The sequence below is a fragment of the Aptenodytes forsteri genome, unplaced genomic scaffold (assembly GCF_000699145.1).
Source record: "Aptenodytes forsteri isolate BGI_AS27 unplaced genomic scaffold, ASM69914v1 Scaffold63, whole genome shotgun sequence".
NCBI classification, from domain to species: domain Eukaryota; kingdom Metazoa; phylum Chordata; class Aves; order Sphenisciformes; family Spheniscidae; genus Aptenodytes; species Aptenodytes forsteri.
Genome location: NW_008794709.1, coordinates 811013 through 825423, shown reverse-complemented (window position 1 = coordinate 825423; position 14411 = coordinate 811013). Strand labels below are relative to the sequence as shown.

The window sequence follows — 14411 nt, the reverse complement described above, 5'->3', positions numbered from 1 at the left end:
TGCCCAGTGAAGTTTCAAGCATATGCTCAGGCATGCCTACCTGGCACCTACAGACTGCTTTCCAGATTGGACAGACCAACAATTGCCCCCTCCTCTTTCTCTCCAAAGTTGGAAAATGATGTTATCAGTCCTTATCTGGAAATCAGTGCATTGCTAATTACATGTGTATTGCCTACATGGGTCCAATTAAAGGGGGAAGGTCACAAAAACAACAGAAATACCATGGATTATGAAAAACAAAAAGATTGCCCATTTGTCCTCAGGACTGGACAATGAGGTTTCTGTCTCTATGCACAAGGCGAATCTTTTTCGGGTTATTTGGCCCTCGTTCCTTCAAACCCGCTCCCACCTCCCTTGGATGGCTGCGGTGGCCCTGACAGCTGCCCCGTCCGGGGAAGTTGCAGCAAGGGGCAAACTTTGGGCTCAGTTCACATGCCTCTCACAACCGTGCCACATGCTGATACTCCCACATCGGGGATTTTTTGGAGGCAGAGAACAACTCAGCATCAGACCTTGCTGACATTTTTCCTCAAAGAAAACATTAACAAACAGCTGAATCCCACCCAGGAACTTGGACAAACTATAGTCTGGATAAAAAACCACCCTTAATTCTACCAAAACCTCACTGATTAAGAATATGCAGAGCTAATGATTTTGCTGAGTATTTGCAGAGCGTATTCCTGCTGGGTATTCTTTCCTCCATTGCCTTCAAGTGAGTGTTCACAGTGCATAAGGTTAAAAGTGTTTCTTTCCCCTCCAAGTGCAGGAGGCTAATAGAAGAGTTAGAAGTCTAGGACTAAAAGCCTGATACCGTCCACTCTAATATGAAGAGCAGCACATTTTATCTTCCTTTTATATGAGCTTAATGACAGAAAAAGGACAGTCCTTTGGTCCTTCATTAAGCTATTTCCGATGACTGGAGGAACAACTTCTTGAAAAAGCACAATGTATTGTTCAAACACTCCCATAAAAATGGTCTCTCCGACTATCCAAACACATTGTCCATTGTCTTAGATCAAACATGGCTCTTGTTCTTAAACATAAGGATTAAAAGGCATCCATTAAAAGGAGAGTTTAAAATTCTGTTTTTAAAAAAAGTTCAGAATCTTAAAAGACTAATTATTTGTGCAATCTTCAAGATCAAACGCTGCTGAAATAATGACTTTAACTGCTTTATCAGATAAAACCTATGTTCAAAGAATGCAAGGGGAGAAGAGACTATAAAATAATCTAGTTTGACCTCATGACCTTAGGTTTTGGCATTTCACTGGTACAGAATCTTTTCAGTTGTTCATATAGCTAAATGAAAAATTGAATAAAACCATCAAGAACACAACAGACTGCATAAACTTGAAAAAACAGACCATGTGTTTTCATGTTCCTTTAATTTGTGTGTTTGTAGGCAAGGCTCAATACTTAAATGGACAGTACCAAGTCCTCCGCTGATGCAGTTAGTGCAGCTCTTGCCGAAGCTCACAGATGTCGTTTTCCATCAGATGAGGCTCTAGCCTGAAGAGTTTCCAACTGCAAGGGAGAACTAAGTAAGTACAAAAGTGCAAATACTTAGAAAGGGTAATTTGTAGAAGACACTGGGTAAACTAAATTTCCAAAGTCTCTCTCCTTTTTTCTTCTTTTTGTCTTTCTACTGTTTCTTTTGTAACAAGTGCTTAGGATTGTGTTCACCCAGCCAATTTTCAGCAGGACAGGAGGGAGAAGCTGGGATGCATTTCTTTGTGTGTGTCTTTTCTAATCTGTTTGAGCTGTCTGATGTCTTCATATCTAATACATTCTGGATCTTTGATCTGGGTTGGAGGATGTCTCAAGGAGGAACGATGATTCACAGGAAAACAGGATATCCACAGGGGAGCCAGTTACCCAGTCCAGCAGAATTAATCAGCATTAGGTGTGTGAGCTCTCGCTCTGAAACACTGTAAGTAAGAAAGAGTCACAGATGATTATAGGTATGGGAATAAACAAAGAAAGAGAGAAACACAATTTAAACCTCTAAGTGTCAAAAATGGTTTCTGAACCACCCACTTGCTTTGTTGGTGGAGCAAAACTGTCTGGTGTCCACATGAAAACATGACTTCTGTTTTGCAGAGAGGCACTGTTTCAACATTTGCTTCTGTTCTGGCTCCTAGACTGTTTTTGCAAACCGGGGACACACCTAACGCTGGGTAACAGCGCTGAAATACAGGACACTGCCTTCCTGTGCCTGAACAATCTAACAGACTGGTTACAGCACAGTGCTCTCCTTGGCTCGCTCCGTCTTGCAGCCTGTTTTCTCTCTTTCTTGTATCGTTGCCTCGTTTCTGCCAGCGAGTGCCTGCAGCCAGCCTAGGCTAGAGCACGGCAGCTTGGAGCAGCCTCCTGGGGAAGAGGTGTAACTAATGAAGGTGCCCGCTTACTGGGGGAGCTGAGGGGCATCACCTCCCTTGCTACGTAGTCCCTGGCCGATGAGGAAAGAGCTGGTGCAGCACTAGTGCGCTTTAGCCTCCCGCGCGAGGATGGTGACTGCATCCTTCCTTGCACCGCTCAGGCTGAGTGGCAGAGGGTGCCACTGCTGCAGTATCGGTGGCTGAGTGTATAAGAAGTGGACATCACCATCTCCTTTTCCTCACACTCACATTTTCAGAATGAAGCCCTTATGATTGCATTGTATAAAGGATATGACCTCTCTGCACACAGTGTGCCCGAGGCACGGAGAGCCTCACAGAAGCAAACTACTGTGTTGCTAGAGGAGAGCTGGCTGCCAGAAGGGCAGCAGCTCAGGCTGGGGAGTTTTTGAGTATTAGCAGGAACAGAGCTGTAGCAATTTTCTGTTCAAACAAGGAATTTTGGCTTCATGTCAAAATTCCTTCCAATTTGTCAAAAATTTGTCAAAAGGTGCCTTTTTATCCTTCATTTTGACTTGATATGCCTTGGTCATAAGGGATGGGAAGGGGGAAGTCTCAAGATGATGGCTTTCCACTTAGCCGCTTCAGGTCTGGGTAGGTCCTGTTGATGGTGCCTAACTCCTTTTTCAAAATCTGCACCTGCACGAGGCCCAGCGCTGAGCAAAATCCCTGCTGGCGTGCCGTGGCCCTGTGCTCCTGGGACGCGGGTGGATGTTCGTGGTGATGCTCCCTCCGTGCTGGTCCCTCACTGCATGTGCACGTCCAATGATCATTCCTGCCTCGCACAGGCGTCCTGGGGAAAGCCTCTCATGAAAGCGGGGCCGCTGCTGCTGCGATAGGGACGAGCCCTGTGCAAACGCAAATGAGTGGGCTGCGAGCTCACTTCCACGGCTACCTCTGGAGCAGCGAGCTGACGGGGTGGGCAACGACTTTTAACGGTCAATTATTTTATTAGAGAGCTGCTGTATATGAGATGCAACTGTCACCCGTGTCAAATGTTTTGTTTCTCAGGAGGAGCAATCCAACTGTAAGGTATTTGGGTACCAACACCAAAGCACCTTAGACCTGAATGACCTGCAAATGGAACTTCTCAAGCTCAAAGGGATGTTGTAACCACCTTAACTTAACAAAAAGAGGAAATGCTAGGGGTATTTGACTTTACAAACAGCCTTCAGCTGGCCTGTTTCCAGCACAAATGCCTCATGCATGGTAATGGATTTCAAATACACTAAAGAGTACAGCCGCAAAACCAAACAGGCCTTAACATTTGACCTTATTGGGGAAAACAAGCCTACTATTACCAAAGAAAACTAAGCATGCCTAGCTAATTGACTCATCTTAGGACAAGTTTTGTTTCCATGACTGAACTGTAGGAATGTAAAGCCTTGCCATCTTCCAGCCAGCATGGTTTCCTTAGATCTCACATGGAGTATCTGAAAATCACCAGCCACCTCCTAACATTTTGTGTAGTCTGGCCAGTATAGAGAGGAGAAGTGGAGGGATTTTTTTTTTTTTTGATTGACCATTTCTGGAACAAAACATGAACATCAAATCAATTAATTACATGCTGTTACATCCTTGTTGCTGTTTGCTCATCCACCCACAGACATTCCACATAAAATTACTTAATAATCAATTTGAAGTATTTTAAAGTAGCTTGTTTTTATCCTAAGCCAGCAATAGAGTTAGCAATCCAGTGTCTAGATCTAAGACAGCGGTCTCATCCTCAAAGATATAAGCCATAAATGGTTTCTATGTGGTGTAAGTCTCTGCTATTTTATGTATCATTAAAAATTGCCATCTGTAGGTGCTGAGACCCCTTACAGGCAAAGGAAAATTCCTTAAGACATGGAAAGACAATTCTAGCCACATTTTTTTAAGACATTCATAATTTAACATTCACAACTAGAGACTGACCACAACAGTCACCTAAGATGGATGACACCTGTTGTTTGTATTATAAACCACGAAAGCAAGGTAAGGATTCCCTGCTATAAGATGTAACTGGTCTCAGTGGATCTTTCAAAAGCAACAGAAGCAGTGGCCTGTCAGATAAATCAGCTGAAGGCTGTCATGAGCAAGCACTCTTACTTGTAGATTGTTTAGTTTCCCTGGCTTTTGGCAAGTCACTCACGCTAAAACTGAGCATTTTTTATTGTTTTGATGAAACCATCCCCATGTTAAACACGTTTGAAAGGCAGTTTACAGGTTTAAATTAAAGTGTTTATAAAACCTTCGTGAGGATTATCTTGCAAAAAATGAGGACTTCTGGAATAAGCTGTATAGCGACAAATTCATTTTATATTGTTTAACATACATGTCAGTAAACTCAATGCGAGATAAATCTGTTTATTAAGAACCCATACAGAATGTTTAGCTAAGTGTAAAGCATGGTATGTCTTTGTTTTATGCTATATCTTTGGTTTTGGGGTGGGCCAGACTGTGTTCAGCCTAAGTACATTGTCCAAGATGAAATGCATGTGATGTGCATTTGAATTTGCTTGTATGCAAACGCTGCTGTCGGACTTTCTGGCAGGGGACTGGCTGATATGGACCAACTGTGGGGGTGTGGGGGGGTATGGGGTGTGTGCTCTAGCCTCGGGCCATGATTTACAGCAACCTGAAGCTACAGCAAGTTACTTAAGAAGTGAAAGAAGCAAAAGTGTGAACAGCAGCAGTAATCAATGCAGGGCAGGGCATTCCTGAACCTACTTAAGTTTGTTTTTATTTCATTTCAGCTATGGCCCAGAAGTTGGGAGTTCGTGTCTGGGGATGTGATGCTACAGATCAAGTGATGTGAGGCCAGTTACAGCAACAGTGGCTCTCTCCGGTTTAGGTCTTGTTCTAAGAAGTGACAGGTAGGTCATGCTGTAGCTTATTAAAGCCCAAACGGGGAACGTAGACACATTTAAGAGAGTCCACATTCCAAACCCAGTATTGTTATATGGACAGCAGGGGAAACATGCCGCCTTCAAAATCAGATACCTGCATCACCAGCAAACATCACCTATTGCAATGAGAAATCAATTGAGGTCTGAGTTGAAAGAGAAGAGCTACAGGCTACTGGTCGATTCTTTTTCTAGCGAGGACTTTTGGCAGATAACAGGGAAACATCTGCACAGGTCTCACAGAAGTTGACCATGCCATGTCATTACTGTAGCTGTTATTTGTACCCAGCCTTTAGCTAGCACCTGCTTGCACCCTCTTGATGAAAACAGGTTGTGTGAAGATGCCAGACTGTGCCTGGGTGCACTGAGGAGCAACACTTGCCCTGGCCTTTTAATGTTTGAACAGCTGTGCTGGATTTGCTAGAGGGTGTCTGACCGGGTCGTTAAAAATTGATCCCTGAGTAAACAGCCCCAGTGCTATTTACTCCAATTCAGCTGTGATAATTTACACCATCTGAAGAGCAGCCTAATCCTGCACTGGCAAATCTCTGAGATACTTGCTACTGACTTGAACAGAAGGATCCTTGTGGCAAGGGGAGTGCAATTTCCCTGTCACTAATGACTCTGGACAAGAGAATAAAGATACAACACAATTTAAAATAAAAGGAATTAATTCAGAATGAAAACGTAATAGCTAAGACAGTGGTCACAGGCTCGTGCTGATGCAGGAGACCCGTGTATGCTGACATATAGTATAGATGTTGGTTACATGTATGATTAAAACAAAATTGCTAGCCACTAACAGAGGAGAGGTATGGAGTTTAACCTTCTCTCAGGTCTGGTCACACTCCTAGTTTTTCTCCTGTTGCACAAGTTGTAGAGGCACCTCAAGGAATATCCATTTGGAAACATGCTAGAGGGAAGGGAAACAGTATAATGTTCAACGACCACAAACATCTATCTTCTAGAAAAGTGTGATTTCCTCCCAACTCCATTTGGACTAGGTTAGCTATATCTGCAACTACTCGCTAATCTTTTCATTGTTAGTGGAGATCCTGCTTCAAATAGGCCCATCTGCTTTGCTTGGCTAAGTGTGGTGATTGCTGACTATCAATCAGTACCCATTCTCTTGGTCCTTTCTCTCTACTGTCCTGCTATTAACTTACCAAATGACACACGTCTTAACATTTCTCTTTATGACATATCTGTGGTCTTGTCATTCTTATTCTTCAAGATACCGCTTCCATCTCTTGACATTGATGTCTTCAAAACACCTAGAATAGAAAAGAGACACATGTAGATCGCCTGATTCACCAGGTTGAATGTTCTGTTAAATTAGTGACTTCCTGGAATTAATCCTTAGAACATGAGCACACCACAAATTGCTAGTCAAGTAAATATTTAAGATGTGTATACAGTAAATCTCTGGAGTTTCTGTTAGTAAAATCAGGACTTTGGGGCATGTGGAACACCAATTTCTTACCTACTGCTTCCTTATAAAACTCAGAGAAATGGTAATACTTGTGATAGCATTCAAAATTTTGGAGATAGGTGTAAACCTGTTTGATCCAGTCATCTTTTTTTTGTCATGCTGTAGACAAATATGCTCAAATTAATTAGCATAGTTCTAGTCTACTAGTAAGTGTAAGTGTCCATTTTAAAGAAGCTAAAACTGATGCAGTTTCTTGAGTTCATTAACTACAAACCTTCACCTGATTCTAACAGCAAAAGTTTCAGGCTCTCAAAACAAATGTAATGCAGCAATGTTTTTTTTTTTTTTTTAACTTCGGCTGGTTCAGGTAATTTCACGTTTGGTATAAATGATAATGATAAGACACGTTGACATCACTACGTTTATAAAAAGAACATACAAATGCACAGTGACATTTTACACAGTGGTTGCACATGAGACACTCACAAACTTGAAGTCCAATGCTGTGGGGTGCCGAGTACTCTTAACTCTCATTTAGGTCAATGCGAGTTGAGAGTGCTTCGTGGTTCAGGTGCTCGGGCCCTCAGTGAGGCTCTGCACAGTAAGGAATTATACCAACATTCATGTCTCAGCCGAGTAATTTCTCCTTTCTAGTACGTGCGTTTCTAATTGCTGGATTAGTACAATTGGCTGATAATCATAGTAATATAAATGATCTTCTGGTATTGAAGAGCTCTTTCTGAAAGTTAATAAAGCTCATTCAACATCGCCTACAGTTTTACAACACACCGTAATGGAATAATGTAATGAGTACAATGTAAGTACAGTACAAAAGCCGATGTGAAGTTAAAAATGGATCTAGGATTGTGCTGTTCTTGAATACGAGCAGTACAGGGTATGAATTACTTCTTTGAGCTGGGTACAGGAGTTAATCTGTGAACAACGTGGCCCAGCTCACACTCAGGTTCACTCCTGATTTTCTTTCAAGATTTGCTTCCCACCCTTTTCTTCCAGTTGTTTTATATGCGCTCATCCTTGTTATTTCCATAAAGGTGATCATGCTTTTAAATTACATCTTCCAGTTTTCTACTGGAATTTGGTTGCTCAAATGGTTTTATAAACTTCTGTAAGAATGTCATATAAGGACACAGCAGAAAACCAACTCTGTTTACAAATTACAGCACAAATCCCAGGTCAATTTGAAACTCTCAGGAATGTGTAGCCCTGTAACACGTGAGACTTGTCTCCTGCAGTAGTTGAACACCTTAAAAATTTATTTGTAATTTTAAATTGTTTTCACTGTGTGGAAACAGAGTTTTATTAAATTTCATTATTCTGGGATCCATCCATGTCCTGTATGCCCATGACGAGTTTGTTGATATAAGGGCACATTAATTGTATGTGTAAGACCTCTAGTCCCTTTTTTCTCCCCTGCATGAATAAGACAAAGCTATATTTAGGGAGAAATTGGCTTTGTCTACCTGTAAACAAAGATCACCTGAAACGCAGTCTCATAAGAAGTTGATGGTAATTGGTAATGCCAGATCCTCATTACAGCAGTGGCATTTTCACCAACTGTATGGCAGATTTTGCAATTAAGAACACACAAAGAATTATTCCTTTCTTGCATAACAACATTTTAATGTCAATAAAAATTGGTTTTATAGTTCAAGATTACAAATAAAAAAATATTTCATCTTGACCCTTTTGCTATTTTCGCTCAGGGAGGTCTTCAAATTTTAGTCAGGAAGTGTTAAAAACACAAGGTGGATGGATGCTCGCTCTACAAAAAGCTGAAAGGACTCCCTCCCCACTTTCCCATCGCCGGATGTTTTGAAGGTTTTTGCTCCAAGTAAGTCTGCAGAGCATACTCTCTCTCTCTCTCTCTCGTGGCAGGTGAGACCACGGGGGCATACACCACCACTGGATCCTTTCAAGCTGAACGCAGCTGGAAGGGTACTAAAAGGAACGAGTCGAGCGCCTCTCCAACTACCAGGCTGCATGAAGAAGGCACAACATAAGCAATGGTAAAGTCAGTAAACAAAATTTTACTGTAATATTTCATAACACAGATACTGTATTTCTCTTTTAAGTGTAAAGCTACCGTCTTACACAAGAAAGATGGACAGACCCTTTTCCAAGACTAATATGGATACAATAAATATGGAGTTTTACATACTAGATCTGTACACAGAAACTTTGTCCCACAGCCATAAAAATAGTGCAACATATAATTTAATCCTTTATTTATCTGACATAGGATGTTTACTTACTAAACACAAGCAACTACCTGGTTTTAATATACATATTTTATATATATATATTTTATATATATATATTCAACAATCTGTACAGGTTTCTAAACATAAAACTCCAAAAAGGCACAATTGTCTATACAACATGTACAAAAATGGCTGGAGCTGACAGGAAACAACAATTATTGGTCAAGAGTTCATGATTGCACAAAGATTAGTAATGGGTTTGTGTCAGAAAAATGTGCTTTAAGGAAAGGAAGGTTTGCAAAGAAACCTGTAAGTGTTATTAAAAAAACCCCCCAAAATAAAAACACAATGAAAAACAAAAACTAGGTTGCTATTACAAGTCTATCCTCATCGTCACTGCTGCCATCGCTAAACTGCACCATGTTTTGCCGCCGGGGCAAGGCGGCTGGCCTGTGTACCTGTCTGTCCGGGGAGACAGTTCGGTGGACCGGGGACTTGGTTAACGCATCGGGATTCGCCTTGGAGGGGGGCTCTGCCGGGGCGGCCCTCTTCACCTGGAGGGAAGGGATGTCATGCTTTGGCTTGGCGGGGTTCGTGAGGTCAGTCTTTTCGGGATCCGCTTTCTCTGGACCGTCGGGTCGCTCGTAGTCGGTCAGTGGGGTGGGCTCGGGATGGTTCTTCCCGCCATACCGCCGGCCACCGGCTGCCGCCTGAGGAGAAGCGGCCCTGCCGGCCTGGCTGACCTCAGCCACGGGGAAGCTGACAGGAGCTGGCTCCGGCTGGGCCTGGCAGGCTTTGCTGCCTGAGGCGGGCGCCTCGGAGGCTCCTTGCCCCTCGGCGCCGACGGGGCTGACGGAGGGGATGAGGGTCGGCAGGGCAATGTTGAGTATCTGCAAGCCGGGAATGTGGGCCTGTGGGCTGGGGTTGCCCTGCGGGGCCGCACCGGCAGTCAAAACCTGGAGGCCCACGGCGTTCAGGGTAATTCCCGAAGGGCGCATCTGCGGGGTGATGTTTGTGTTTGCCAGGCCCAAGATGTTCACTGTCTCCATGCCCAGCGGCGGCAGAGGCTGCAGGCTGGGTGTGCTGAGACCCTGGATGCCCGGCACGCTCACCTGGCCTATGGGAATGCACGGCACGACGCTGTTCACCTCGGCGACTCCCACGGGATTTGGAGCAGCGGCAGCCGCGCCGCCCGTCTCACCGAGGGCGCTGGTAGTTCTGTGAATCACGCTAACGGCAGGGATAGTGAGCTGCACCGGCCCTGCCTGGATGGGAACGAAGGTGGAGTAGGCGGCCAGGCCGGCAGGGACCACCTGAATCCCCCCGACCGGTACTGTGCCGTAGGGTGCCTTGGCTTGCCGCTGTGAGTGCAGGGGGAGGTGGCTGAAGAGGTGAGTTTGGGGAGCCCTCAGCTCGGTGGCATGCTGCAGGCACCCAACCAGCTTCTCCTCTGGGATTTCGGCATAGGGTGACGGCGCTGTCGTCTGCATGCTGCGGTCCACTGGTGAGGAGGGAGAGCTGACGGAGGGCATGCTCTGCGAGAGAACAACACAGGCGTGTTAATGCGGCGGCCACTGCTATCCTCGAGTGAAATGAAAACGCAAGGTAGCTAGGACTGCTTCCCACACTCCCTTTTAAGAAAAACCACCAACAAACCCGTTCACAGTATATACTGCCCAGCTTGAACAATGCACTGATTTCCTTCCTTTCTTTTTCCAACTCCTTCCTCGCCCACTAATTGAATTTTCCTCTCCTAATTACCCTGGCTAATTTCCCTTGAACACTAGTACTCGAAAACATTGCTGAATATCCTTTGTATGTGTTTTTTAAGGAGGGAGAAGGCTTTGGAGAACTGTTTTCTGTGGAAATTGCCTCAGGCAAGAAGGTTAAATAAGCATAAGCTGGCTTTTTTGATGCACCAGGTTCCTCTCCTGGAGGCATTACAGCCTCTGGCAGGCAGAGGCAGCATCATGGCACATCTGTCTGTAGGTGCTTCTAATGTGGAAGACAGGCGATATGCAGTGACAAGAGATGGATGACAACTACAGTGCCTGCAGAGGCGGAGGTGACGGGCGGATACTGGAGCGAGATGTGGGACCCACAGCCTACTGCTGCCTCAGCTCGCCATGATTTGGTGCACACACCTGGACCGATAATCGTATTTATATGCTCCCTTTTCTTCTCATATAGCCTGTGTTACCAACCAAGGCTGGCAACTCCTTTCCTAAAAACACCTAAAACGAGAATTCTTAAACTGCAATTGCAATCTTGCAGTATCTTTTAGCTTTAGGCATACTCATAACACATAAAGAGTGGTGCAACTATATTTAGTTTATATAGTCCTAAACTGTAATTCTGTGGCTTTGACCAAACTCTCAAGAAATCTCTAGAGCAGGCACAAAATGAAAACACTAACAGAAATGCTTTCGAAAATGGCTGGTAGGAAATGTATTGGTTAAAGGAGAATATGATTTACTGACTACGCAGGGCTGACCAATCTGAATGGGAAGATGGGTGTAAGAAGGAAGCCAACACCTTTCTCAGAATTAAGTCCTGTCTGACACCTCACAAGAAATCCTGATAAACTGGTACGGATGCTTTTGAAGGAACATACAACAGCCTTCCTGAGCTGTCTTGACCCCTTGTCTCGATGGCAAGAAGTGGGATCCACAACCATTCACAATAGGAACAGGCTGTAGGTTAACCATCAGACACCCGGCTGCCACTTCTTTTGGTCTGGGAAAGGAGGAGGTAGTCTGGAAAGGAATTACTGCCTTGTATTACTTACATGCCTTCTTTTTTTTAATATATTAATGTAGACTATTATTAGAGCTATATTAATGAAGACCTTTCACCATTTTTAATTGTGTGGATATTTTCTTGAGACTTCAGTGGTTCTGTTCGATGAGGGAGTAAACTCAGTCGAATGTCTTTCTGGTATCTATTGGCAACAACGGAAACCCAAAATCCAAATATTAAGATCCTACCCCTTTTGTGGCAGGTGTATACAGTGATCAGAGACCGCGACATTTTATTCTCTGTTATACTATAAAACCACTCCAATTTACATTTGCCACACAGACTCACAGTTCTTACAAACAGGAATGAACCTGTGTCAAACAATGAAATGCAGCAATAATTTTTACTGTTTCTCCTTGCCAACAGTTCACTATCTTCAATTTTGTAAAAAATAAACCCAGTAGTACAGCCTTTCAAAGAAAAATCAAGCCAATAAGTACTTAAACCAGAATGAAATTTTTACTTACTGTTTATGCTTTTGAAAATTTCCTGCTGCTTATTTTTCTATAACTGCATGCATATACTATTTGTAAATATTGCATTCATCACAGAGAAGGCAGTAATTACTCCTTTATTTAAACTACATTTTGCATCACATTTTTCTGAGCATTATGCTGGAAAGCTCTAACGCCTTCATGGTCTCCAGTAAAACTTCAAAACTTTCAAGAGATATCCTTTGGGTCAATCAGGTATGTGACTTATACCATCCCCATTACAGTCCATTAAAATATTGCTAAATTGTAAAAGGCTTAACACCTGCCAGTTCCCCTCTGTGACTTCCTCAGCAGAGTTTTAAAGCCAACAGTCGCCAAAATTACTGAACGCTCCTGCAGCCTTGCACACAGACTGACCTAATCTTTCTGCACACTGCTCTGAAGAGCCGTGTGTCTAGAATAGGTGTGGGCAAAATTGATCCTTTTCTGATTACAATGTTCTTTCACCTTGGAGAAAAACTGAGAGCACTGAGGTCTCAGTTCTGCGCTCTTCTCTCCTTTTGTTATTGTGCAAGGGCAATCTCCTAGTTTCCCTGAACATCTGGTGCTCTTTCTAATTCTACTACTAAGCATATTTGGAGGAGAGATAAGCAATTGCACAATTTTTTTATAGTGATAAGGCAAAAACCTTTGGGACTAGATTAATTTCCCTTGGGAATTACCAATGATTCTATCGTCATACTTCAGAGTGAAATGACTTCTGAATTCTATCACTTTCCTCTGAAAACTTCATAACCACCACCATATGTTCATTCTACGTATGTGTTATATCCCTTCTTATTTGTAATACAATCTACCAGCTCCAAACTTCAGTTGAAATGACCATATTGCAATTAATCCTTTCAGGAAGAAAACTAAGACTTTGAAAAGCAGTGCTCCTACAACATCGCTGTTTCTAGAGTCCTACACATCTGTGCTTCGATTACTTTCAACTCTTCTTAAAGACTCATCAGCCAACAACTCTAAGAATGAAGGGAAAGGCAAACATTTTCATCTTTGAAAAATCTCCAAAAAAATCTTTAAAAGGAGGATTTAAAATCCCACTCTCTCCCCCGGAGTCACACATTCCTACCTTTGTAAGAGCTGCAGTCGATATTAAGGAGTGGCCCAAGGCTGTTTCTGGATTGGGGTAATCCACAGACATCTGGCGACCTGGAGATGAAGGAGCGACGTCTGTCAGTGCCGCACTAGCACTGCGGGGACCGGCTTCTCTCTCCTGAGCTTTATCCTCATGTGCTTCCTGATGGGTGAATTCTGCTGGGGATCTGGAGGTCCTGCTAACCGACTGCACCGTGCTAAGGATGGTCATCTTTGTCAGCAGTGCTTTTGGCAGACCATCCATAGAGTCCGTGTGAACCCCAGCAAAACAATCTGGAAGTCTGATGTCTTCATCGGTGCTGGCGGCATCCTGCAGGCTGTGTCGAGAGGGGTGATGCTGGGGGCTGGCCGTCACCGAGGGGGTTGTGGATAGGACTGACTCAGCCTGGCTGTCTTCATCATCATCTTCATTGTCATTTTCATCTTCATCTGCACCATCAGACTCCTCCACATCATATCCTGACCGGTCATAGCCAAATCTTTGCTTCTCACCTGCAAAAGTGGGAATTGGAAGGTAAGCCAATGAAGGTCCCGGACTGATTGGGAAGGAGGTGGGAGGGAGTAATTAGAAACACCAAAAAACCACGTGGCACATGCATTTTTCAGTCACATCCCATTGCATCAAAGCAACAGGGAAGATTTTCATTTTTGTTTTTATTTTCCAGCGTACATGTTTAATTATACAGCTACATAATCTTTCATCTTCTGCTTCCGTGTTGGTTTTAACCTTCTGGATTTGGCTGTTTTCTTTTAAGCCGTTTATAACCATTTGCTCAAAGTCACCCTTCACTCTTTTGCTTGGGGAGAAGTGAGCAGATTCCCGGTTCATTAAGTTCCCCGTGATGACATACGAAGGCTGGTCTGCCAACCCTAGCGGTGGGATATTCTCTAGCTGCTTCTGACTCATAAGTGGGTGTCCTTGTACCCAATATGAATCACTGCTGCAAAGGTTTTTGAAGGATGCAAACAGAAAGACTGGAGGCTGTTAGTCAGGAATCTGTCTCGTTAACAGGCAAAAGAGACCAAAATTAGACCTTACCAGATTTCTTCACTTTGCTAATGTTTTGAAAGGTTTATTAACA

At 43.5% G+C, this 14411-nt stretch overlaps 1 protein-coding gene across 1 annotated transcript in view; it reads right to left on the bottom strand.

Moving 5' to 3' along the window:
- Positions 1–1407: 1407 nt before the first annotated feature.
- HIVEP1 (human immunodeficiency virus type I enhancer binding protein 1) overlaps positions 1408–14411 on the bottom strand; it is a 128246-nt gene continuing 115242 nt past the window's right edge. Inside the window, exons 7-10 of the mRNA XM_009273691.2 lie at positions 13304–13821; positions 9397–10473; positions 6451–6558; positions 1408–1928 (exon numbers count right to left, since the gene is read on the bottom strand). Coding sequence (XP_009271966.2) covers positions 6550–6558; positions 9397–10473; positions 13304–13821 — 1604 coding nt within the window. The 3' untranslated portion in view covers positions 1408–1928; positions 6451–6549. The remainder of the gene's footprint in view (positions 1929–6450; positions 6559–9396; positions 10474–13303; positions 13822–14411) is intronic.